General features: G+C 39.5%; 1 protein-coding gene across 1 annotated transcript; it reads left to right on the top strand.

Moving 5' to 3' along the window:
* On the top strand, positions 1-24,904 carry LOC311115069 (NACHT, LRR and PYD domains-containing protein 3-like). Its single transcript, XM_084190282.1, has 11 exons — positions 1-1,415; positions 8,984-9,100; positions 11,073-11,189; positions 14,835-14,919; positions 15,049-15,277; positions 15,659-17,423; positions 17,705-17,878; positions 19,331-19,504; positions 20,982-21,155; positions 21,360-21,406; positions 21,845-24,904. The coding sequence occupies exons 1-11, from the start codon at positions 1,243-1,245 to the stop codon at positions 22,390-22,392; spliced, it is 3,603 nt and encodes a 1,200-aa protein (XP_084046408.1). The 5' UTR covers positions 1-1,242; the 3' UTR covers positions 22,393-24,904.
* The last annotated feature ends 234 nt before the right edge of the window (positions 24,905-25,138 follow it).

Raw genomic sequence — 25,138 nt, 5'->3', positions numbered from 1 at the left:
ACAAAAAGTAGCCAAACAAAGCCAAAGGAGAGTGATGAGCACTGTATTTTCCACTGATTCATATGGATGCCAGTGCACACATTGGCTGTAAAAGTGGGTAAAAACAGAAAAGCATATAACTGTAGCTTTGTGGTCTTTACTTGAGTGTGTTTCAGCAGGGTGAGGTCAGAGAGATGCTTCCAAGGCAGTATTTTTCTCAACTCATAAAATCCTTTACACAATCTGATGGGATGGATATTCAACCCCATTTAAATGACCATAAAGTCACAGATCTGTTCATGGCAATGCAGTTCATTTAATGATGTTAATATTTCTGTGAGCTTGTGTGGCCTACCACTTCACGGTTGAGCCGTTATTGCTCCGAGATGTTTCCACTTCACAATAACAGCACTTAGAGTTGACCGGGGCAGCTCTAGCAGGGCAGGAATTTGACGAACTGAAAGGTGGCATCCTATGACGGTGCCACGTTGAAAGTCACTGAGCTCTTCAGTACGGTGTCATTCTACTGCCAATGTTTGTCTATGGAGATTGCATGGCTGTGTGCTCGATTTTATATACCTGTCAGCAACGGGTGTGGCTGAAATAGCCGAATCCACTAATTTGAAGGGTGTCCACATACTTTTATATATATAGTGTACATGCTCTGTCCTGCTACTGGTAGGCCTGTAACGTTATGGGAGCTGATCTGAACAGGTTTAGGCTGGTCATCTAGGATATGTAGGCTATAGCTGAGGTATAGACCTCCATCTGCATATCACTAACAAACCTCTGTTATATATTATAACCTAGCCTACTTTACATAATATAAATCTCCTACTTGTTGCAAAAATACTTTCTGAATATATCAATGATTTCCCCTCAAATCAATCATGCCCGTTTTAGCCCGTCTGTCTACATTCTCAGATTGAAAGACGGAAAGACAAAGAAACAACAAATGGCCGACTTTTATTGAATACAAATATGTGTGAGACATGGCCTTGTGTTGCTGCACTGTCTATAACTACCTTAACAAACAGTGACTTATTATTATTATTGACAGTTAACATGGAGAAGAGATGTCACAACCAGATGTTCATGTGATTGCATTAAATAGCCTGACTGTTTTTATATATGTCTGTTAGTAAAAATTTTATTTCTAAGAGATCATGAGAAAAAGAGAACAATGGACATTCTAGAACTAGTTGTCACTGTGTTCACCACAACCAACATGCTGCATCTCTGTTTAGGGGTCAGTGGTCTAAAATGAGTCTCTCTGGGGAGAGAGAGGAGGGGGGCCCTGCCTCTAAAATGAGTCTCTCTGGGGAGAGAGAGGAGGGGGGCCCTGCCTCTAAAATGAGTCTCTCTGCGGAGAGAGAGGAGGGGGTCCCTGCCTCTAAAATGAGTCTCTCTGGGGGACATGACACCAAAGCTAAGAGGTGAGATGACAATTTTGTTTAAGAATTCGTAAGTTTATTTCCAAAACGCTATATCCACAATTTTTTTCAGCAGAAATGATTGCCTTGGGTACCTTCAATATTACTGTGTACCTTCAATATTACTGTTCTCAGATTTCTTATTAATGGATTTGAGATGTATATAAAAATACATGTTTTTTTGGCTAAATGCTATATATCCATTGTTTAGCTGGAATGGAATGTTTGTATCCTGTATATTTGACTGTGATATGTGGTTGTCTCACCTAGATATCTTAAGATGAATGCACTTACAGATGCCATATCTTAATTTGACCCAGTTTCTCACAGCAGGAAAATAATCCTGCAGCAATAGGAAATGTAAATTATTATGTGCATTATAATTCATGAACATTTTTTGTAGTGGTCGGTACATTTTTCATTAGGGCAAATCAAGTTAGACATTTTTTAAGTGGAAATTACAAACTCTAGAAGCCTTTTTAAAGCTTGAATACACTACAATATGGCAACTGTATTGTAAGTCACTCTGGGCCCGGTTTCCCGATAGCGATGGAATTTAGGCTTACCAGTGTTTTAAGATGCATCTTTCCTACAACGGCTAAAGATGTAACATGTATTTCCCACGCACCACGCAGAGAGAACGGTCGCCAAGTGCGTTGTTGGAGCATGTCGTTGTTTAGAGGATCGAAAGAAAGGGAGCTCTGCTCTTGGATCAGTTTTCTCCATTCAAATCTTTCCTTAACATTATAATTAGTTCACAATACTGATGACAGATCAGCTCCTAGAGAGATATTACCACCTACGGCTGCAAATATTGAGGCGGCTTATTCTAAATCACAGATTCGGCACATCATTGGGCACATGTTAGGCTACACATCATTAAATATATTGAGACAAATTACAGACCGTAGTCTACAAGTAGCAAAATAGAACTCAATTGATTGAACATTAAATGTATTTCAATTTGATTGAAATAGGCCTATAGCCTACTGTTTATATTTTAATGCAGTCATCTTGGTGTTCATTTGAAGCATAATTTTATACGTCGCTTGTTTGCATCAATTGCAAAGACATTTGCAACTTTGTATTTGTAGATCAACTTTGTTCTGAATTTATCTGCGGTCACAGAGAGACGGATAAACCATGTGATTCTATGTTTAGCGGAGATCTTCTGTGTATAAAGTGACGCGGGAGGGCAAAAAAGCATCTAACGACGCACTTGGCTGTTCTACAAGTGGTCTGAGGCAGGAGTTAGAATATGAGCGTTTTCAAGTGCAACGTTAATAACGATGGTTTTGGGAAACAGCTCAGAGATTTAACAATGCTTCTACGAATGTTCTAACGATGAACTTAGCCTTAAGATGCTTTTGGAATACCAGGCCCTGGACAAAAACATCTGCTAAATGACTAAAATATCAAATGTAAATGTTTTACATACAGATCTCATATTACTGTATTGAATTATTATTTTACAATATTTAAATATTGATGTCACAAGTGTATCATTTGTACAGTTCTTTATTAAAAATGTAGTTACAGTGGGGGAAAAAAGTATTTAGTTGTGCAAGTTCTCCCACTTAAAAAGATGAGAGAGGCCTGTAATTGTCATCATAGGTACACGTCAACTATGACAGACAAACTGAGAGAAAAAAATTCCAGAAAATCACATTGTAGGATTTTTAATGAATTTATTTGCAAATTATGGTGGAAAATAAGTATTTGGTCACCTACAAACAAGCAAGATTTCTGGCTCTCACAGACCTGTAACTTCTTCTTTAAGAGGCTCCTCTGTCCTCCACTCGTTACCTGTATTAATGGCATCTGTTTGAACTTGTTATCAGTATAAATGACACCTGTCCACAACCTCAAACAGTCACACTCCAAACTCCACTATGGCCAAGACCAAAGAGCTGTCAAAGGTCACCAGAAACAAAATTGTAGACCTGCACCAGGCTGGGAAGACTGAATCTGCAATAGGTAAGCAGCTTGGTTTGAAGAAATCAACTGTGGGAACAATTATTAGGAAATGGAAGACCTACAAGACCACTGATAATCTCCCTCGATCTTGAGCTCCACGCAAGATCTCACCCCGTGGGGTCAAAATGATCACAAGAACGGTGAGCAAAAATCCCAGAACCACACGGGGGGACCTAGTGAATGACCTGCAGAGAGCTGGGACCAAAGTAACAAAGCCTACCATCAGTAACACACTAGGCCGCCAGCGACTCAAATCCTGCAGTGCCAGACGTGTCCCCCTGCTTAAGCCAGTACATGTCCAGGCCCGTCTGAAGTTTGCTAGAGTGCATTTGGATGATCCAGAAGAGGATTGGGAGAATGTCATATGGTCAGATGAAACCAAAATATAACTTTTTTTTAAAACTCAACTCGTCGTGTTTGGAGGACAAAGAATGCTGAGTTGCATCCAAAGAACACCATACCTACTGTGAAGTTAATGTGCCCTTGAGCAAGGCACTTAACCCTAATTGCTCCTGTAAGTCGCTCTGGATAAGAGCGTCTGCTAAATGACTAAAATGTAAATGTAAATGTGAAGCATGGGGGTGGAAACATCATGCTTTGGGGCTGTTTTTCTGCAAAGGGACCAGGACGACTGATCCGTGTAAAGGAAAGAATGAATGGGGCCATGTATCGTGAGATTTTGAGTGAAAACCTCCTTCCATCAGCAAGGGCATTGAAGATAAAACGTGGCTGGGTATTTCAGCATGACAATGATCCCAAACACACCGCCCGGGCAACGAAAGAGTGGCTTCGTAAGAAGCATTTCAAGGTCCTGGAGTGGCCTAGCCAGTCTCCAGATCTCAACCCCATAGAAAATCTTTGGAGGGAGTTGAAAGTCTGTGTTGCCCAGCGACAGCCCCAAAACATCACTGCTCTAGAGGAGATCTGCATGGAGGAATGGGCCAAAATACCAGCAACAGTGTGTGAAAACCTTGTGAAGACTTACAGAAAACGTTTGACCTCTGTCATTGCCAACAAAGGGTATATAACAAAGTATTGAGAAACTTTTGTTTTTGACCAAATACTTATTTTCCACCATAATTTGCAAATAAATTCATAAAAAATCCTACAATGTGATTTTCTGGATTATTTTTTCTCATTTTGTCTGTCATAGTTGACGTGTACCCAGTGGCGGCTCCTGAAAAAATTCTCAGGAGGGGCAATTTTTCTGATGATTTAGGTGACCTACACACATTTTAAAAAAGATATGTCCAGCAACAACATGAAGACAGGGGCAGCATATAAATCAATACCAGAAGCATTTATTGACTGATCTGGGGAGATGGATTCCAGTTTCTGTGACAGATTATAAATAATCTCTGATGCCTTTGTTATATTAGCTTTTGGTTGAATGTACTGTCGTAGTAAATATATAATGTTATAGCTTGGTCTGACTAAAATCTTGTGCATGACCCATTTTGTGTTGGGCGTTTGTTTTCAATCAATGCTGTTCCTATCCTATAACAATGGACAAAAGAGTCCTATCTTGTCAGCCTTGTCAGCAGGTGGCCAAGGAGTGGTGATACTAGCTGACCTAAGACAGGACACTTTTACTTTACTCGCGTGCACGAACGAGTCCGTGCACGCGATTCCAGATATCTTTACCTCTGAATAAACTGCCTTTATTATACCATATCCACCCTGTCCAAAGTCTCTACTTGGTCTCAGTTCTCCAGTAAACTTGTGATTATCAACAGTACACAACGGTAACAAACAATTGGGGGAACTCACGGGGCAGATAGTAACCACTTAAAAGGAAGCGATTCCCAAACCTTCCATAACAAAGCCATCACCTACAGAGAGATGAACTTGGAGAAGAGTCCCCTAAGTAAGCTTGTCCTGGGCCTCTGTTCACAAACACAAACAGACCCCACACAGCCCCAGGACAACAACAACAACAACAACAACAACAACAACACAATTAGACCCAACCAAATCATGAGAAAACAAAAAGAGAATTACTTGACACATTGGAAAGAACAAACAAAAAAACAGAGCAAACTAGAATGCTATTTGGCCCTAAACAGAGAGTACACAGTGGCAGAATACCTGACCACTGTGACTGACCCAAACTTAAGGAAAGCTTTGACTATGTACAGACTCAGTGACCATAGCCTTGCTATTGAGAAAGGCCGCCGTAGGCAGACCTGGCTCTCAAGAGAAGACAGGCTATGTGCACACTGCCCACAAAATGAGGTGGAAACTGAGCTGCACTTCCTAACCTCCTGCCAAATGTATGACCATATTAGAGACACATATTTCCCTCAGATTACAGCGATCCACAAAGAATTCGAAAACAAACCCAATTTTGATAAACTCCCTCATCTACTGGGTGAAAAACCACAGTGTGCCATCACAGCTGCAAGATTTGTGACCTGTTGCCACAAGAAAAGGGCAACCAGTGAAGAACAAACACCATTGTAAATACAACCCATATTTATGTTTATTTATTTTCCCATTTGTACTTTAACTATTTGCACATTGTAACAACACTGTATATATACATAATATGACATTTGAAATGTCTTTATTCTTTTGAAACTTCTGAGTGTAATGTTTACTGTTAATATTTATTGTTTATTTCACTTTTGTTTACTATCTACTTCACTTGCTTTGGCAATGTTAACATACGTTTCCCATGCCAATAAAGCCCTTAAATTGAATTGAATTGATAGTAAGGTCGCAATGACACAGAAGGCAGTTCAATGTCGGGGTACAGAGTCGCTCTCTTACCAGGATCGCGGTCCGCTCTGACCAGGGTGAAGGTGGCCGGCTCCACTTCTCTGTCCGGGACTCTGTCATCCAGCCAAGTCTCCCAGCTGTATTGGGATTCCGCTGCCAGCAGCGTTTTCATTATTTAGTCCGTTCGTAGCGGGTATGTACACGATCAACAAGATCAGTCCAAAACCAACCACTGGAAATCCATGGTTGGCAGAATGTTTGTAAACTAAGTCTACAAATTAAAAACATAAAATAACGCCGCACTGCAGGTCACAACAGAAACGCTGCCAGCCACCATTGTCTTAGTTACGTTCAACGTTACGTCACGTATGACGAAAGCGCGTAAGTGCAAGCCCACAGACACCCATAGAGAATGTATTGAAAGCTTTGAAATTTGAAAAAAATGGATTTTACATGACAGGCTATGAGAGACTTCTGGGCGATTTTTAAGTGGGAGAACTTGCACAATTGGTGGCTGACTAAATACTTTTTTCCCCCACTGTGTATATATAAATATATATATATATATATATATATGAATATTACTAACGTACCAACTGTAGGGACTGGGTTTAGTTTATTGTGTTGCTCTGCTCATGTCCGTGTTCTAGAAATATCCGCGTCCACGTACAGAACTGTCCGCGTCCACGTACAGTTTGGCGCCAAGCATATTGTCCAGTTACGCGCAGAGTGGTCTGAGGTGATCTAGGGGAACAACGACGGAGTTCGTTACAGTGTTGAGACACCGAAGTTTATTGTTCAATTTGCTTTTTGGTCAGGGACAGTATGAGTGTAGCCAGATCCTTTTCACTCGCTATTCTTGTTTAATTGTGTGGTTCACCGGATTTGTCATCATCCTCGAGGTACAGATGAACGACCTGCTAGCTATCCAAGCTAGTCGGTACAGCTAGCTAAGCTAGCTACTCTTTACCAGCAGCATCCTAGTTATCCTAGCTACCACTACATCATCACCGGCTGCCTGCATTTCTTGTGGACCGATGGAGCTCCCTGGTTGTTTATTCCACCTGTTAAATACCGTGGAGGGCTTCTCCCTCTCTCGTTGACGGATGCTGGCCTACGCTCCCTCTGTCCGGTTCTCCTCTCTTCACTAGATGGACGGTAACTTTAGTGTTTAACCCCTCTGTGTCCAAGGACTGAACTTTTTGAATATTGTCATTTGTCAAATGTCATTTGTGGTCTTATGCTGCTATCTATTGGAATTATTTAGTAACTGCAGTAGTACTGAATTAAGTATATCCTTACTAAAGTAGTAATTACTCAGAATTTCAAAATATGACATTTTCTAGTTCATTTTAGGACTTACAACCATAACATAACAATTTATAGCATAACAAACAATGAAACTGACATAAACCAAAAACACCATACATTTAGTTAACTATATATATATATATATCATATATATCGAGTGGCGCAGTGGTCTAAGGCACTTAATCGCAGTGCTAGCTGTGCCACTAGAGATCCTGGTTTGAATCCAGGCTCTGTTGTAGCTGACCGGGAGACTCGTGGGGTGGCGCATAATTGGCCCAGGGTAGGGGAGGGAATGACTGGCAGGGATGTAGCTTGGTTGGTAGAGCATGGCGTTTGCAACGCCAGGGTTGTGGGTTTGATTCCCACGGGGGGCTAGTATGAAAATAAAAAATAATGTATGCACTCACTAACTGTAAGTTGCTCTGGATAAGACCGTCTGCTAAATATATATATACTATTTATTTAGATGGGTGACATTATCTGCCAAAGTAACACCACTGTAGATAAAGAAGAGCTCTCCAGTAGGTGTACCAAAACATTCAAAGGCCATTTTCTCAAAATTGAGGTTACAAGTTTATCATCTTTCAAAGCAGAATTACTTTCCCATTGTTCCTCAACTATAGTGTATGATATACCTTTTTCGAGCTGAGTCTCTACTTTTATCCAATGTAAAAAAAAAAAACACAATTTCAAATTTTGCTACATAAGTTTGAATCGAGCCGGTCGTCACATTTGACTGTGTAAAACCTAGCAGTACTACTTATTTCTCTGAGAGTGAGGCAGATATATATATTATTACTGTGTAAAACATAGCAGTACTACTTATTTCTCTGAGAGTGAGGCAGATATATATTATTACTGTGTAAAACCTAGCAGTACTACTTATTTCTCTGAGAGTGAGGCAGATATATATATTATTACTGTGTAAAACATAGCAGTACTACTTATTTCTCTGAGAGTGAGGCAGATATATATTTTATTACTGTGTAAACCTAGCAGTACTAATTATTTCTCTGAGAATGAGGCAGATATATAATATTACTGTGTAAAACCTAGCAGTACTACTTATTTCTCTGAGAGTGAGGCAGATATATTATTACTGTGTAAAACCTAGCAGTACTACTTATTTCTCTGAGAGTGAGACAGATATATATTATTACTTTGTAAAACCTAGCAGTACTTCTTATTTCTCTGAGAGTGAGGCAGATATATTATTACTGTGTAAAACCTAGCAGTACTACTTATTTCTCTGAGAGTGAGGCAGATATATATATATATATTATTACTGTGTAAAACCTAGCAGTACTACTTATTTATCTGAGAGTGAGGCAGATATATATATTATTACTGTGTAAAACCTAGTAGTACTACTTATTTCTCTGTGAGTGAGGAAGATATATAGCATTTTGCAAAAAAAACATGATTATTTGTCTCTCTGAAATGAAACCATCAAGTGATTGATTCTGAAAATGGATATATAGCGTTTTGGAATGAAATTCTTGTTTCCCCATCTGAGCTCAGAGTAGATGAGATATGTAATGTTTGTCTCTGTTGTGTTGAAGCCCAATCAAGCAGGAGAGACCAGCCTCCCCTGTACCCAGCTGTGTGTCCATGAAGAGTGACAAGTCTATGGCTCTACCTATATTCTTCAGAGAGGGAGACTTTTCTAGTGAACAAAGGTAAGATGAACTCATGGGTCATGGTCAGTGGGTTAAACAACACTGTCTATAGTCATTTCTCCTCTCCCATTTTACCATTTATTTTTGTTGTTTTAATAATCCATAGACTAATCCTTTTTTCCATTTTCATAGTCCTGAAACAATATTAAACTAACACAACATTCCCTGTGTGTGTGTGTGTGTGTGGATGTGTGTGTGTGTGTGTGTGTGTGTATGTGTGTGTGTGTGTGTGTGTGTGTGTGAGTGTGTGTGCACTCCCTGGATGAGGAGATGTAATCTCTATCCTGATTGACTTGTCACTTTTACCCCTACCTACATTTACATATTACCTCAACTACCTGGTACCCTGCACATTGACTCAGTACTGGTACTCCTTGTATAAAGTCTAGTTATTACCTCAACTACCTGGTACCCCTGCACATTGACTCAGTACTGGTACTCCTTGTATATAGTCTAGTTATTACCTCAACTACCTGGTACCCCTGGACATTGACTCAGTACTGGTACTCCTTGTATATAGTCTAGTTATTACCTCAACTACCTGGTACCCCTGCACTTTGACTCAGTACTGGTACTCCTTATAGCCTCATTATTGTTATTTCATTGTGTTACTATTTTCATTTTTTATTGAGCATTTTTTTCTTGCTTTTTAACTGCATTGTTGGGAAAGGGCTCGTTCGTAATTATTTCACGGTAAGGTGTACAGCTGTTGTATTCAGGTCTTAACGACCGTTCCACAGGTGCATTTTCATTAATTGTTTATGTTTCATTGAACAAGCATGGGAAACAGTGTTTAAACCTTTACAATGAAGATATGTGAAGTTATTTGGATTTTTACGAATGATCTTTCAAAGACAGGGTCCTAAAAAAGTAATGTTTCTTTTTTTGCTGAATTTATATATATATATACTTTTTATTTAGATTTGTAACATTATCTGCCAAAGTAACACCCCTGTAGATAAAGAAGAGCTCTCCAGTAGGTGAACCAAAACATTCAAAGGCCATTTTCTCAAAATGTAGGTTACAAGTTTATCATCTTTCAAAGCAGAATTACTTTCCCATTGTTTCTCAACTGTAGTGTATGATATACCTTTTTCTAGCTGAGTCTCTACTTTTATCCAATGTAAAAAAAAAGAACACAATTTCAAAATTTGCTACATAAGTTTGAATCGAGCCGGTCGTCACATTTGACTGTGTAAAACCTAGCAGTACTACTTATTTCTCTGAGAGTGAGGCAGTATATATTATTACTGTGTAAAACCTAGCAGTACTACTTATTTCTCTGAGAGTGAGGCAGATATATATATTATTACTGTGTAAAACCTAGCAGTACTACTTATTTCTCTGAGAGTGAGGCAGGTATATATTATTACTGTGTAAAACCTAGCAGTACTACTTATTTCTCTGAGAATGAGGCAGATATATACTATTACTGTGTAAAACCTAGCAGTACTACTTATTTCTCTGAGAGTGATGCAGATATATATTATTACTGTGTAAAACCTAGCAGTACTACTTATTTCTCTGAGAGTGAGGCAGGTATATATTATTACTGTGTAAAACCTAGCAGTACTACTTATTTCTCTGAGAATGAGGCAGATATATAATATTACTGTGTAAAACCTAGCAGTACTACTTATTTCTCTGAGAGTGAGGCAGGTATATATTATTACTGTGTAAAACCTAGCAGTACTACTTATTTCTCTGAGAGTGAGGCAGATATATATATATATATATATATATATATATATATTATTACTGTGTGAAACCTAGTAGTACTACTTATTTCTCTGTGAGTGAGGCAGATATATAGCATTTTGCAAAAAAACACAATTATTTGTCTCTCTGAAATGAAACTATCAAGTGATTGATTCTGAAAATGGATATATAGCGTTTTGGAATGAAATTCTTGTTTCCCCATCTGAGCTCAGAGTAGATGAGAGATGTAATGTTTGTCTCTCTTGTGTTGAAGCCCAATCAAGCAGGAGAGACCAGCCTCCCCTGTACCCAGCTGTGTGTCCATGAAGAGTGACAAGTCTATGGCTCTACCTATATTCTTCAGAGAGGGAGTCTTTTCTAGTGAACAAAGGTAAGAAGAACTCATGGGTCATGGTCAGTGGGTTAAACAACACTGTCCCTACCTACATGTACATATTACCTCAACTACCTGGTACCCCTGGACATTGACTCAGTACTGGTAGTCCTTGTATATAGTCTAGTTATTACCTCAACTACCTGGTACCCCTGCACATTGACTCAGTACTGGTACTCCTTGTATATAGTCTAGTTATTACCTCAACTACCTGGTACCCCTGCACATTGACTCAGTACTGGTACTCCTTGTATATAGTCTAGTTATTACCTCAACTACCTGGTACCCCTGCACATTGACTCAGTACTGGTACTCCTTGTATATAGTCTAGTTATTACCTCAACTACCTGGTACCTCTGCACATTGACTCAGTACTGGTACTCCTTGTATATAGTCTAGTTATTACCTCAACTACCTGGTACCCCTGCACATTGACTCAGTACTGGTACTCCTTGTATATAGTCTAGTTATTACCTCAACTACCTGGTACCCTTGCACATTGACTCAGAACTGGTACTCCTTTTATATTGTCTAGTAATTACCTCAACTACCTAGTACCCCTGCACATTGACTCAGTACTGGTACTCCTGGTATATAGTCTCTTTTTAACTGCATGGTTGGGAAAGGGCTCGTAAGGAAGCATTTCATGGTAAAGTGAACACGTCATTGGGTCTAACGGTCGTCTGGTTCCGAACAGCGCATGTTCGGATGTTGAAGCACGGTGGCTAGGAGAAACTCCCTAGAAAGGCAGGAACCTAGGAAGAAACCTAGAGATGAATACAAAATACATCTGGTTTCAGATCTATAAGATTCTCCTCTTCAATAGTAACATCATAAATTCTGACCAGTAACTTACCTGGGGTCAAAGGTCCCTGATTTATCACTAAAATGTATAGGATGATCCATAGAGATGTCACTCTTCATGGACAGATGACTGGGTACTGGAGAGACTGATCTCAGAGTTTGGTTGGAGATTCTGGAAAACATAATAAATCACCATAAAACAAAATTTTAAAATATATCACAATTATATTTCAATAGATAAAATACATTACATAAAGCATTAAAATATATGCCATTACATAAAGCAACAAAAATACACTGAGTGTACAAAACATTAAGAACACCCTCCTAATATTGAGTTGCCCCCCTCCACCCCCTTTTGACCTCAGAACAGCATCAACTCGTCAAGGCATTGCCTCTTCAAGGTGTCGAAAGCGTCCAACAGGGATGCTGGCCCATGTTGACTCCTATGATTCCCACAGTTGTGTCACGCTGGCTGGATGTCCTTTGGGTGGTGGACCATTCTTGACTCCAACACGTCTCTTCCCCTGCATCTACACTGACTGAAGTGGATTTAACAAGTGTAACTTACTTGTAACATCATCACATTGTAACATGGTCACATTGGCCTACTGATTCACTTCCTCATCTCAGTTCCACTTTAATCCTTAAGAGTCTATTCATACACATACTTTATAATATGTCCATATATAGATATAATCTGTTCTAGGAACATCTACCCAAAATATTACACCTTCTTTATTACTTCACCAAACATACACTACATGATTAATAGTATGTGGACACCTGCTGGTCCAAAATCTCATTACACCTGCTGGTGCAACATCTCATTACACCTACTGGTCCAAAATCTCATTACACCTGCTGGTGCAACATCTCATTACACCTTCTAGTCGAACATCTCATTCCAAAATCATGGGCATTAATATGGAGTTGGTCACCCCTTTGCTGCTATAACAGCCTCCGCTCCTCTGGGAAGGCTTTCCACTAGATGTTGGAACATTGCTGCAGGGACTTGCTTCCATTCAGCCACAAGGGCATTAGTGAGGTCGGGCACTGGCTCGCAGTCGGCGTTCCAATTCCTCCCAAAGGTGTTCGATGGGGTTGAGGTCAGGGCTCTGTGCAGGCCAGTCAAGTTCTTCCACACCGATCTCGACAAGCCATTTCTGTATGCACCTCGCTTTGTTCACGGGGACATTGTCATGCTGGAACAGGAAAGGGCCTTCCCCAAACTGTTGCCACAAAGTCGGAAGCACAGAATCGTCTAGAATGTCATTTTATGCTGTAGCATTAAGATTTCCCTTCACTGGAACTATTGTAAGTCACTCTGGGCCCGGTTTCCCGATAGCGATGGAATTTAGGCTTACCAGTGTTTTAAGTGTATCTTTCCTACAACGGCTGAAGATGTAACATGTATTTCCCACGCACCACGCAGAGAGAACGGTCGCCAAGTGCGTTGTTGGAGCATGTCGTTATTTAGAGGATCGAAAGAAAGGGAGCGCTGCTCTTGGATCAGTTTTCTCCATTCAAATCTTTCCTTAACATTATAATTAGTTCCCAATACTGATGACAGATCAGCTCCTAGAGAGATATTACCACCTACGGCTGCAAATATTGAGGCGGCTTATTCTAAATCACAGATTTGGCACATCATTGTTCACATGTTAGGCTACACATCATTAAATATATTGAGACAAATTACAGACCGTAGTCTACAAGTAGCAAAATAGAACTCAATTGATTGAATATGAAATGTATTCAAATATGATTGAAATAGGCCTATAGCCTACTGTTTATATTTTAATGCAGTCATCTCGGTTTTCGTTTGAAGCATCATTTCATACATCGCTTGTTTGCATCAATTGCAAAGACATTTGCAACTTTGTATTGGTAGTCAACTTTGTTCTGAATTTATCTGCGGTCACAAAGAGATGGATAAACCATGTGATTCTATGTTTAGCGGAGATCTTCTGTGTATAAAGTGACGCGGGAGGGCAAAAAAGCATCTAACGAAGCACTTGGCTGTTCTACAAGTGGTCTGAGGCAGGTGTTAGAATACGAGCGTTTTCAAGTGTAACGTTAATAACGATGGTTTTGGGAAACAGCTCAGAGATTTAACAATGCTCCTACAAAGGTTCTAATGATGAACTTGGCCTTAAGATGCTTTTGGGATACCAGGCCCTGGACAAAAACATCTGCTAAATGACTAAAATATCAAATGTAAATGTTTTACATACAGATCTCATATTACTGTATTTAATTATTATTTTACAATATTTAAATATTGATGTCACAAGTGTTTCATTCGTACAGTTCTTTATTAAAAATGTAGTTATTTGTTACATTTAATTGTGTAAAATCTAGCAGTACTACTTATTTCTCTGAGAGTTAATTAGATATATAGCATTTTGTAAAAAAAACATTTGTCTCTCTGAAATGAAGCCATTAAGTGATTGATTTTTTATCAAACACATGCCTGTCATTGAACAACACCATGCCATGATTAGCTAGCCGGTCTATGCATCATCCTATAGAGTTTAGAGAGGGAGACTTTTCTAGTGAACAAAGGTAAGAAGAACTCATGGGTCATGGTCAGTGAGTTAAACAACACTGTCTCTAGTCATTTCTCCTCTCCCATTTTCCCATTTCTTTTTGTTGTTTTCATAATCCATATGCTAATTTTTTTTCCATTTTCATAGTCCTGAAACAATATTAAACTAACACAACATTCCCTGTGTGTGTGTGTGTGTGTGTGTGTGTGTGTGTGTGTGTGTGTGTGTGTGTGTGTCTGTGTGTACTCCCTGGATGAGGTGATGTAATCTCATGTTTTGTCCACAGGAACCAACAGGAGAGATCAGAGTCAGAGATGCTCAGTGGTCAGTTTACCCAGAGTCATCAAACAGACCTGGCCTCCATATTCAGTGTATGTGGTCCTGTTATGTACATTTGTTTTTGTTTACCTCAAGTAAAGTTGATCTGTCAATCATTCATTCATGTGTTAATGAGAAAGCATTTAGTCTCTTGCTTAACTTATTTACTTGATTTATTTCAGTTGCTTGAAGAGAATATTATGACATTTGTGAAGAACGAGCTGAAGAGGTTCAAGAGGATTCTTAGTCCAGAACTCCCAGAAGGCTTTGAGAGTCAGAAGCAGGATAAGGAAGTGGTGGATTGTGAAGATGAGAAGCAGGAGAGCAGTGCCAGAGAGGGGGCTCTGAAGATCACACTGCACGTCCTGAGGAAAATGAACCAGAAGGAGCTTGCTGACACACTGGAGAAAAGTAAGAGCTGTCTGCCTCATGTTGAATGCTGTTTTAGAACATTTAAAAGCTGTAGCTAAAGTACAGCTAAAGTAGCTGTATAACTCAATGATATTGTAGCAGCCAAAACACAACACCTAGTGACCTCATTAAGTAGCAGCAGGGATGTGTTGTGGTGATTAATTTAGACAGAGAGAGAGAGAGAGATAACATTATTAATCAATAATACCAATAATGATATAAATCAGTCACACCAGTGTGTAATGCATTATGAAAACATTTACAGATTTATACAGACAGTTAAGAGAATAAATGATTATAATTTAAACTTTATAAGACAGTCTTACAATACTGTAGGCATTAAAACAGCTGTAATATTAATATCCTCTGTGTTATTTCTAGATTCAGATGAGCGTGCTGTGATTCTTCAACGTGAACTCAAATCTAATCTAAAGAAGAAGTTTCAATGTGTATTTGAGGGGATCGCTAAACAAGGAAACCCAACACTTCTCAATAAGATCTACACAGAGCTCTACATCACAGAGGGTGGAACAGGAGAGGTCAATAATGAACATGAGCTGAGACAGATTGAGACAACAACCAGGAAACAAGCAAGACCAGAGACTGCAATCAAATGTAACAACATCTTCAGACCCTTAACTGGACAAGACAAACATATCAGAACTGTGCTGACAAAGGGAGTCGCTGGCATTGGAAAAACAATCTCTGTGCAGAAGTTCATTCTGGACTGGGCTGAAGGAAAAGCAAATCAGGATGTCCAATTTGTATTTTCATTCCCTTTTCGGGAGCTGAATTTGATGAAAAAGGAAAAACACACTTTGATTGAACTTCTCAATCACTTCTCAATCGAAACCAAAGAATCAAGGATCTCCAACTACGACAAGTACAAAGTTCTGTTCATCTTTGATGGTCTGGATGAGTGCCGACTGCCCCTAGACTTCCAGAAGAACAAGATCTGTTGTGACGTCACAGAGTCAACCTCAGTGGATGTTCTGCTGACAAATCTCATCAAGGGAAATCTGCTTCCCTCTGCTCTCCTCTGGATAACTACCCGACCTGCAGCAGGAAATCAGATCCCTTCAGGGTGTGTTGACCAGGTGACAGAGGTACGAGGGTTCAATGACCCACAGAAGGAGGAGTACTTCAGAAGGAGATTCAATGATGAGGACCTGGCCAGCAGAATCATCTCACACATAAAGACATCAAGGAGCCTCCACATCATGTGCCACATTCCAGTCTTCTGTTGGATTTCTGCAACAGTCCTTGAACACATGTTGAGTACAGACAAGACAGAAGAGATGCCCAAGACTCTGACTGAGATGTTCATACACCTTGTGGTGTTTCAAACCAAACAGAAGAATGAAAAGTATCTTGGGAAAGAAGAGACAGGTCCACACTGGAATAAAGAGAGCATTCTGTCACTGGGAAAACTGGCTTTTCAACAGCTTATGAATGGCAATCTGATTTTCTATGAAGAAGACCTGAAAGAGGCTGGCATTGATATCAATGAAGCCTCAGTGTACTCAGGATTGTGCACACAGCTCTTTAAAGAGGAATGTGGGCTGTACCAGGACAAGGTGTACTGCTTCGTGCATCTGAGCATTCAGGAGTTTCTGGCTGCTGTATATGTGTTCCTCTCATTCATCAACAACAATGAGAATCTAATGGCCGAACCGCAAGTTACTGAAGTTACTTTCTACAAGAGTGCTGTGGATAAAGCCTTACAAAGTGAGACAGGAAACCTGGACCTTTTCCTCCGCTTCCTTCTGGGCCTCTCACTGGAGTCCAATCAGAAGCACTTACGAGGTCTACTGACAAAGACAAGAAGCAGCTCACAGAGCCATGAAGAAACAGTCAAGTACATCAAGGAGAAGATCAGGGAGAATCCCTCTCCAGAGAGGTGCATCAATCTGTTCCACTGTCTGAATGAACTGAATGACCATTCTCTAGTGGAGGAGATCCAAAGCTACCTGAGATCAGGAAGTATCTCAAAAGCCAAACTGTCACCTGCACAGTGGTCAGCTCTGGTCTTTGTGTTGCTGACTTCAGAAAAGGAGCTGGATGTGTTTGACCTGAAGAAATACTCCAGATCAGAGGAAGGTCTTCTGAGGCTGCTGCCAGTGGTCAAAGCCTCCAGAGCTGCTCTGTGAGTATATGAAATGACATTTAAGTACTAATCATCAGGAAGAAATATTCAGTTTAGAGTAAAATATGTATTATAATATGTATATAATATTCTATTGAAAAACTATATAAATGCATTGATTTTCACATTAGTATAACATTATGACCATACAATTCTAGGAGACGGAAAATGAATATATATGTTGTTTGAGAGAATAAACCAAATGCATCTGCCATTGTCCTTCTACACTACTGGTGTTATATTAACAGTGTGTTTGTGAAATCATGATGATCTCTTTGCAGGCTGTCAGGCTGTGGAGTCACAGAGGAAGGCTGTACTTCTCTGGTCTCAGCTCTGAAGTCAAACCCCTCACACCTGAGAGAGCTGGATCTGAGAAACAATGACCTGAAGGATTCAGGAGTGGAGCTGCTCTCTGCTGGACTGGGGAATCCCCACTGTAAACTGGAGACTCTGAGGTCAGTATTCCTGTAGTTGGTCAACAAGTGATAACTGTTCACCAGATCCACATGTGTTTACCAGGCACACATAGTCCACACCATATGTGTTTGGACAGTGAAGCTAACAGTTTTATATTTGGTGCTATGCTCCAGCATTTTGGATTGGAGATATAATGTTTCATTTTAGGCGACAGTACAGAATGTCACCTTTATTTAAAGGTATTCATAAATATATATTTTACCGTTTAGTAATGAAAGTATGTAGTTCTCCCATTTGAAAAAGTCGTAATTATTTGGACAAATTCATTTAGTAAAAAGTTTAGTGTTTGGTCCAATATTCTTTGCCTGCAGTGATTACATCAAGCTTGTGATTCTACAAACTTGCTGAAAACATTTGCAGTTTGTCTTGGTTGTGTTTTGGATGATGTTTTTCCCAATAGAAACTGAATGGTGAATAATGTCCTGTCATTTTGGAGTCACTTCACTTGTATTGTCAGTAAGAATAGAAGATGTTTCTGAACACGTCTACATTCATGTGGATGCTACCATGATTATGAATAATCATGAATGAATCGTGAATGATGATGAATGAGAAAGTTACAGAGGAACAAGGATCATTCCCCCTCTGTTATTGGTAATGGTGAGAGGTTAGCATGTTTTGTTGTAGCCTCTGTAACTTTCTCACTCATTATTATTCATGATTCATTACATTTTTTTTCTTAATTATGGCATCATCAGGATTAATTTAGTAGTGTTTAGAAACATGTTATCTACTCACTTAGACAGAAGATTAATCCAGTCATCATCCACCATTTTAATATTAGGCAAAACATAACCCAAAACACAACCAAAACAAACTGCAAATGCAACCAATGTGTTTGAGTCACAAGCTTGATGTAGTCATTGTGTTCAAGGAATATCGGACCAAATACTAAACTACTTTAATACACTATAAGTACATTTGTCAGAATACTTATGACTTCTTCAAATGGGCAGACTAGATACATAAAGTGCTTTCATTTCTAAACGGTGAAACAGATATGTATTCAAATATCCTCAAATAAAAGGTGACATCATATACTGTCACCTCATATGAAACATTTGATCTCAAATCCAAAATACTGGAGTATAAAGCCACATTTAAAATGTTAGCTTCACTGTCAAAATAGATATAGTGTGGACTGTATACTCAATACAATCTAAATCTGATACCTCACTCTCTGTCTTTTGACTGATACTGCTTTTTAAACTGGTCTGGTCAGTCTACTCAAATATTTGTAATATGCATTTTTCTATCTACAAGCAATAGTTTGATAATTTGTCATTTCTAATAAGTAATAATTAATTTATGAATAGATATGTCAGGTTTCAGGACACTGATGTATCTGAATATGTTGAAAAGATTTTCTTCCACTATTTTCACCACCAAAGAATAGCAGTGTGGTTTTAATATGATTTGACTCTTTGCAGGCTGTCACGCTGTCTAGTCACAGAGGAAGGCTGTGCTTCTCTGGTCTCAGCTCTGAGGTCAAACCCCTCACACCTGAGAGAGCTGGATCTGAGTAACAATGACCTGAAGGATTCAGGAGTGAAGCTGCTCTCTGCTGGACTGGGGAATCCCCACTGTAAACTGGAGACTCTGAGGTCAGTATTCCTGTAGTTGGTCAACAAGTGATAACTGTTCACCAGATCCACATGTGTTTACCAGGCACACATAGTCCACACCATATGTGTTTGGACAGTGAAGCTTACAGTTTTAAATTTGGCGCTATGCTCCAACATTTTTCATTTCAGATATAATGTTTCATATTAGGCAACAGTACAGAATGTCACCTTTTATTTGAGGTTATTCATACATTCTGTTTTACCGTTTAGATAGGAAAGTACTTCATGTATCTAGTTCTCCCATTTGAAAAAGTTGTAATAATTTGGACATATTCTCTTATATTGTATTAAAGTAGTCATAAGTTTAGTATTTGGTCCAATATTCTTTGCCTGCAGTGATTACATCAAGCCTGTGATTCTACAAACTTGGTGAATGCATTTGCAGTTTGTCTTGGTTGTGTTTTGGATGATGTTTTTCCTAATAGAAACTGAATGGTGAATAATGTCCTGTCATTTTGGAGTCACTTCACTTGTATTGTCAGTAAGAATAGAAGATGTTTCTGAACACTTCTACATTCATGTGGATGCTACCATGATTATGAATAATCATGAATAAATCGTGAATGATGATGAATGAGAAAGTTACAGAGGCACAAGGATCATACCCCCTCTGTTATTGGTAATGGTGAGAGGTTAGCATGTTTTGTTGTAGCCTCTGTAACTTTCTCACTCATTATTATTCATGATTCATTACATTTATTTTCTTAATTATGGCATCATCAGGATTAATTTAGTAGTGTTTTGAAACATGTTATCTACTCACTTAGACAGAAGATTAATCCAGTCATCATCCACCATTTTAATATTAGGCAAAACATAACCCAAAACACAACCAAAACAAACTGCAAATGCAACCAACGTGTTTGAGTCACAAGCTTGATGTAGTCATTGTGTTCAAGGAATATCGGACCAAATACTAAACTACTTTAATACACTATAAGTACATTTGTCAGAATACTTATGACTTCTTCAAATGGGCAGACTAGATACATAAAGTGCTTTCATTTCTAAACGGTGAAACAGATATGTATTCAAATATCCTCAAATAAAAGGTGACATTATATACTGTCACCTCATATGAAATATTTGATCTCAAATCCAAAATGCTGGAATATAGAGCCATATTTAAAATGTTAGCTTCACTGTCAAAATAGATATGGTGTGGACTGTATACTCAATACAATCTAAATCTGATACCTCACTGTCTATCTTTTGACTGATACTGCTTTTTAAACTGGTCTGGTCAGTCTACTCAAATATTTGTAATATGCATTTTTCTATCTACAAGCAATACTTTGATAATTTGTCATTTCTAATAATGAAACATTCATTTATGAATAGATATGGAAGGTTTCAGGACACTGATGTATCTGAACATTTTGAGAAAATATATTAGCCACTATTTTCACCACCAAAGAATAGCAGTGTGATTTTAATATGATTTTACTCTTTGCAGGCTGTCGCGCTGTCTAGTCACAGAGGAAGGCTGTGCTTCTCTGGTCTCAGCTCTGAAGTCAAACCCCTCACACCTGAGAGAGCTGGATCTGAGCTACAATCACCCAGGAGACTCAGGAGTCAGACTGCTCTCTGCTGGACTGGAGGATCCACACTGCAGACTAGAGAAACTCAAGTATGTAGAGGGTTTATGTCAATGTTCATATCAGACATGTTGGAGTTATCAGGCTAGTTAAGACAAACATTCTGACCACCACTTGGACTAAGTTATATGCTGACCGTGTGTGTGTGTGCACATGTGTGTGTGTCCTGTGTGTGTGTGTGTGTGAGTTCAGGTGTATCACTCAATGACTGTCTGTTCTTCTGCTTACCGCTACAGTGTGGAACATGGTGGAGAGTACACAATGAAACCTGGACTTAGAAAATGTGAGTGTTGACTGCTGTGAAGAATATGACTAAGAATAAGTCTTAATTCAAGTGAAGTCAAAGTCAAAGACCACCATCATTACTTACTTGGTCATATTAAATATCAGCTGTAGTTCTACAGAAGCACAAATCAGGGACAGAGTTGCTTTGACAATGTGTGTGTCTGTGTATGTGTGTGGCGTGTTTGTGTTACTTTAGAAATGTTTGTGTTCATTCATGCATACAGGTGTGTGTTTGTGTGTGTGTAATTAATGGGAATAAGTGTGTTTTATATTACCAGACAGTGTAAAATATGATCACTGAACAAATCTCAAGTTACCGTAACTTCTCCTTTTGATACCTAGAAACATCTACATTAAATGAATTAGTGGAAAGTGAGTTAACATTCTAATGTGAATGATGATGATTTCTAATATTGTGTCTGGTTTCATCCATCAGATGCCTGTGATCTCACACTGGATCCAAACACATTATACAAACACAGCTTTATGTCTGAGGAGAAAAGAAAGGTGACACAAGGGCCAAAGGTTCATCCGTATCCTGATCACCCAGAGAGATTTCAGAACTGTGGACAGGTGCTGTGTAGAGAGAGTTTCAATAGGCGCTGTTACTGGGAGGTAGAGTGGAGTGTGAGAAGGGCTGATATAGGAGTGGCATATAAAGGAATCAGCAGGAGAGGAAGTCTTGTGGACTGTGGGCTTGGATACAATGACAATTCCTGGAGTCTGCGCTGCTCTGAAAACAGTTACATTGCCTGTCACAATAATAAGTCCACTACCATAGACGTCCCCTCCTCCGGCTCCCACAGAGTAGGAGTGTATCTGGACTGGCCAGCCGGCACTCTGTCCTTCTACAGAGTCTCCTCTGACACACTGACCCACCTGTACACATTCCACTCCACATTCACTGAGTCCCTCTATCCAGCGTTTCATCTTTGGTATGATGGCTGCTCATTGTCCCTGTGTCAGGTGTCAAACACAACATGATGTTTCAAATCAAATCAAATCAAATTGTATTTGTCACATGCGTCGAACACAAAAGGTGTAGACCTTACAGTGAAATGCTTACTTACAAGCCCTTAACTAACAATGCAGTTTTAAGAAAAACAAGTGTTAAGTAAAAAATAGATATGGGCTCAGACTGTAACACTATTATCATACCATGGGCCTAAACTGAAACATGTTACACTATTAACATACCATGGGCCTAGACTGAATCATGTTACAATATAACATACCATGGGCTCAGCCTGAAACATGTTACACTATTAACATACCATGGGCTCAGACTGAATCATGTTACAATATAACATACCATGGGCTCAGCCTGAAACATGTTACACTATTAACATACCATGGGCCTAGACTGAATCATGTTACAATATAACATACCATGGGCTCAGCCTGAAACATGTTACACTATTAACATACCATGGGCTCAGACTGGAACATATTATACTATTAACATACCATGGGCTCAGCCTGAAACATGTCTGGTTTTCTGATCCATGCTCCTACTTTTTTATTAAGTTAATGTTTTATGTTTGATATGATGTTAGTAACACTAAATCATTCCATCCTTTCACTAAATGTTCAGTAAAACACACTGGAGCAACAATGTAGAATATCTCTCTAGTGTGTAATCCCCTCTATCCAGGGTGTTATGTTTGGGGTGACTCCTCTTCAGTTTCCCTGTGTCAGGTGGGCCCTGTGTCAAACACAATCACCTCATGTGATAATGTACGGGCCCATGTCGCAAGGATTTGTACACAATTCCTGGAAGCTGAACTAAATACAGTTCTTCCATGGCCTGAGTTCTCACCAGACATGTCACACATTGAGAATGTTTGGGATGCTCTGGATAGACGTGTACGACAGCATGTTCCAATTTGGGATGCTCTGGATAGACGTGTACGACAGCATGTTCCAATTTGGGATGCTCTGGATAGACGTGTACGACAGCATGTTCCAATTTGGGATGCTCTGGATAGACGTGTACGACAGCATGTTCCAATTTGGGATGCTCTGGATAGACGTGTACGACAGCATGTTCCAATTTGGGATGCTCTGGATAGACGTGTACGACAGCATGTTCGAATTTGGGATGCTCTGGATAGACGTGTACGACAGCATGTTCCAATTTGGGATGCTCTGGATAGACGTGTACGACAGCATGTTCCAATTTGGGATGCTCTGGATAGACGTGTACGACAGCTTGTTCCAATTTGGGATGCTCTGGATAGACGTGTACGACAGCATGTTCCAATTTGGGATGCTCTGGATAGACGTGTACGACAGCTTGTTCCAATTTGGGATGCTCTGGATAGATGTGTACGACAGCATGTTCCAATTTGGGATGCTCTGGATAGACGTGTACGACAGCATGTTCCAATTTGGGATGCTCTGGATAGACGTGTACGACAGCATGTTCCAGTTCCCACCAATATCCAGCAACTTTGCACAGACATTGAAGAGGAGTGGGATAACATTCCACAGACCACAATCAACAGCCTGATCAACTCTATGCGAAGGAGACGTGTCGCGCTGCATGAGGCAAATGGTGGTCACTCCAGATACTGACTGGTTTTCTGATCCACTCTCCTACTTTTTTATTAAGTTAATGTTTTAGGTTTGATATGATGTTAGTAACACTAAGTCATTCCATCCTTTCACTAAATGTTAAACACTAAGTCATTCCATCCTTTCACTAAATGTTAGTAACACTAAGTCATTCCATCCTTTCACTAAATGTGAGTAACACTAAGTCATTCCATCCTTTCACTAAATGTTAGTAACACTAAGTCATTCCATCCTTTCACTAAATGTTAGTAACACTAAGTCATTCCATCCTTTCACTAAAGCTTTAAAGTAACTTTTAATTGACAAATGCCTCACTAGACACACACACACACACTGAACACACACAAACACTGGACACACACACTGGACACACACACACACACTGGACACACACTGGACACACACACACACACTGGACACACACACACACACACACACACACACTGGACACATTTCCATGTGTTGGATTTTGATGAAAGGAAATCCCATATAGCCTACTGGACAGGACTTTGCTATGGCATCTTCTGTTTGGGTGTCTCAGGTCAGGTGTGAGCCATGATCAGAATGTGTCTCTGTGTCTATTTCCAGCCCTGCCATTTCTACCTGTCCTGATCTAGTGTTTCACCCCTGACCTCCTCACACCGTCTCACTGTCCATGTCTGCTTTTAGCTCCCACCTCTACTTCACTGTGTTATAATGGACCTTATGCTTGTTATGTCACCTCTGTAACCAGTTATCAAACATACTGACCTTTCTGACCCTATCCCATGGCCCTACTTTCTAGAAATGAACATTTAAATTCCTCTGAGTTTTGTTTTGTGTCCATTTACTTATGTATTTGTTGTATATTGGGGTTGTGCTGCAGAGCATCATGGGGGTTTGTATGTGTTGAGATGATCACGTTCCAGATAAATGGTTGAACTGATTCCTGTCTCCTGTCTCATCATTATTGAATTGTTATACAGACGTGGTTATGAAACCCACGAGACATAACAAAAGATTGGTGATGAGTAAGTCTGAATCTACAGGAACTATTCTGTCTGGAAGAAGTGGGTTTTTACAACTGTTTAAATCTGTTATTTTCTGTGGTCCAGTCTAGGCTAATGTTAGCACAGTGTATTGATAGCAGAGGCAAGTGCATAGTCTAGCTAGC

Source organism: Coregonus lavaretus (genome assembly GCF_964263955.1).
Source record: "Coregonus lavaretus genome assembly, contig: HAP1_SCAFFOLD_2370, whole genome shotgun sequence".
NCBI lineage: Eukaryota > Metazoa > Chordata > Actinopteri > Salmoniformes > Salmonidae > Coregonus > Coregonus lavaretus.
Note: the sequence above shows the minus strand (reverse complement) of the source record. Positions and strands in the feature narration are given on the sequence as shown.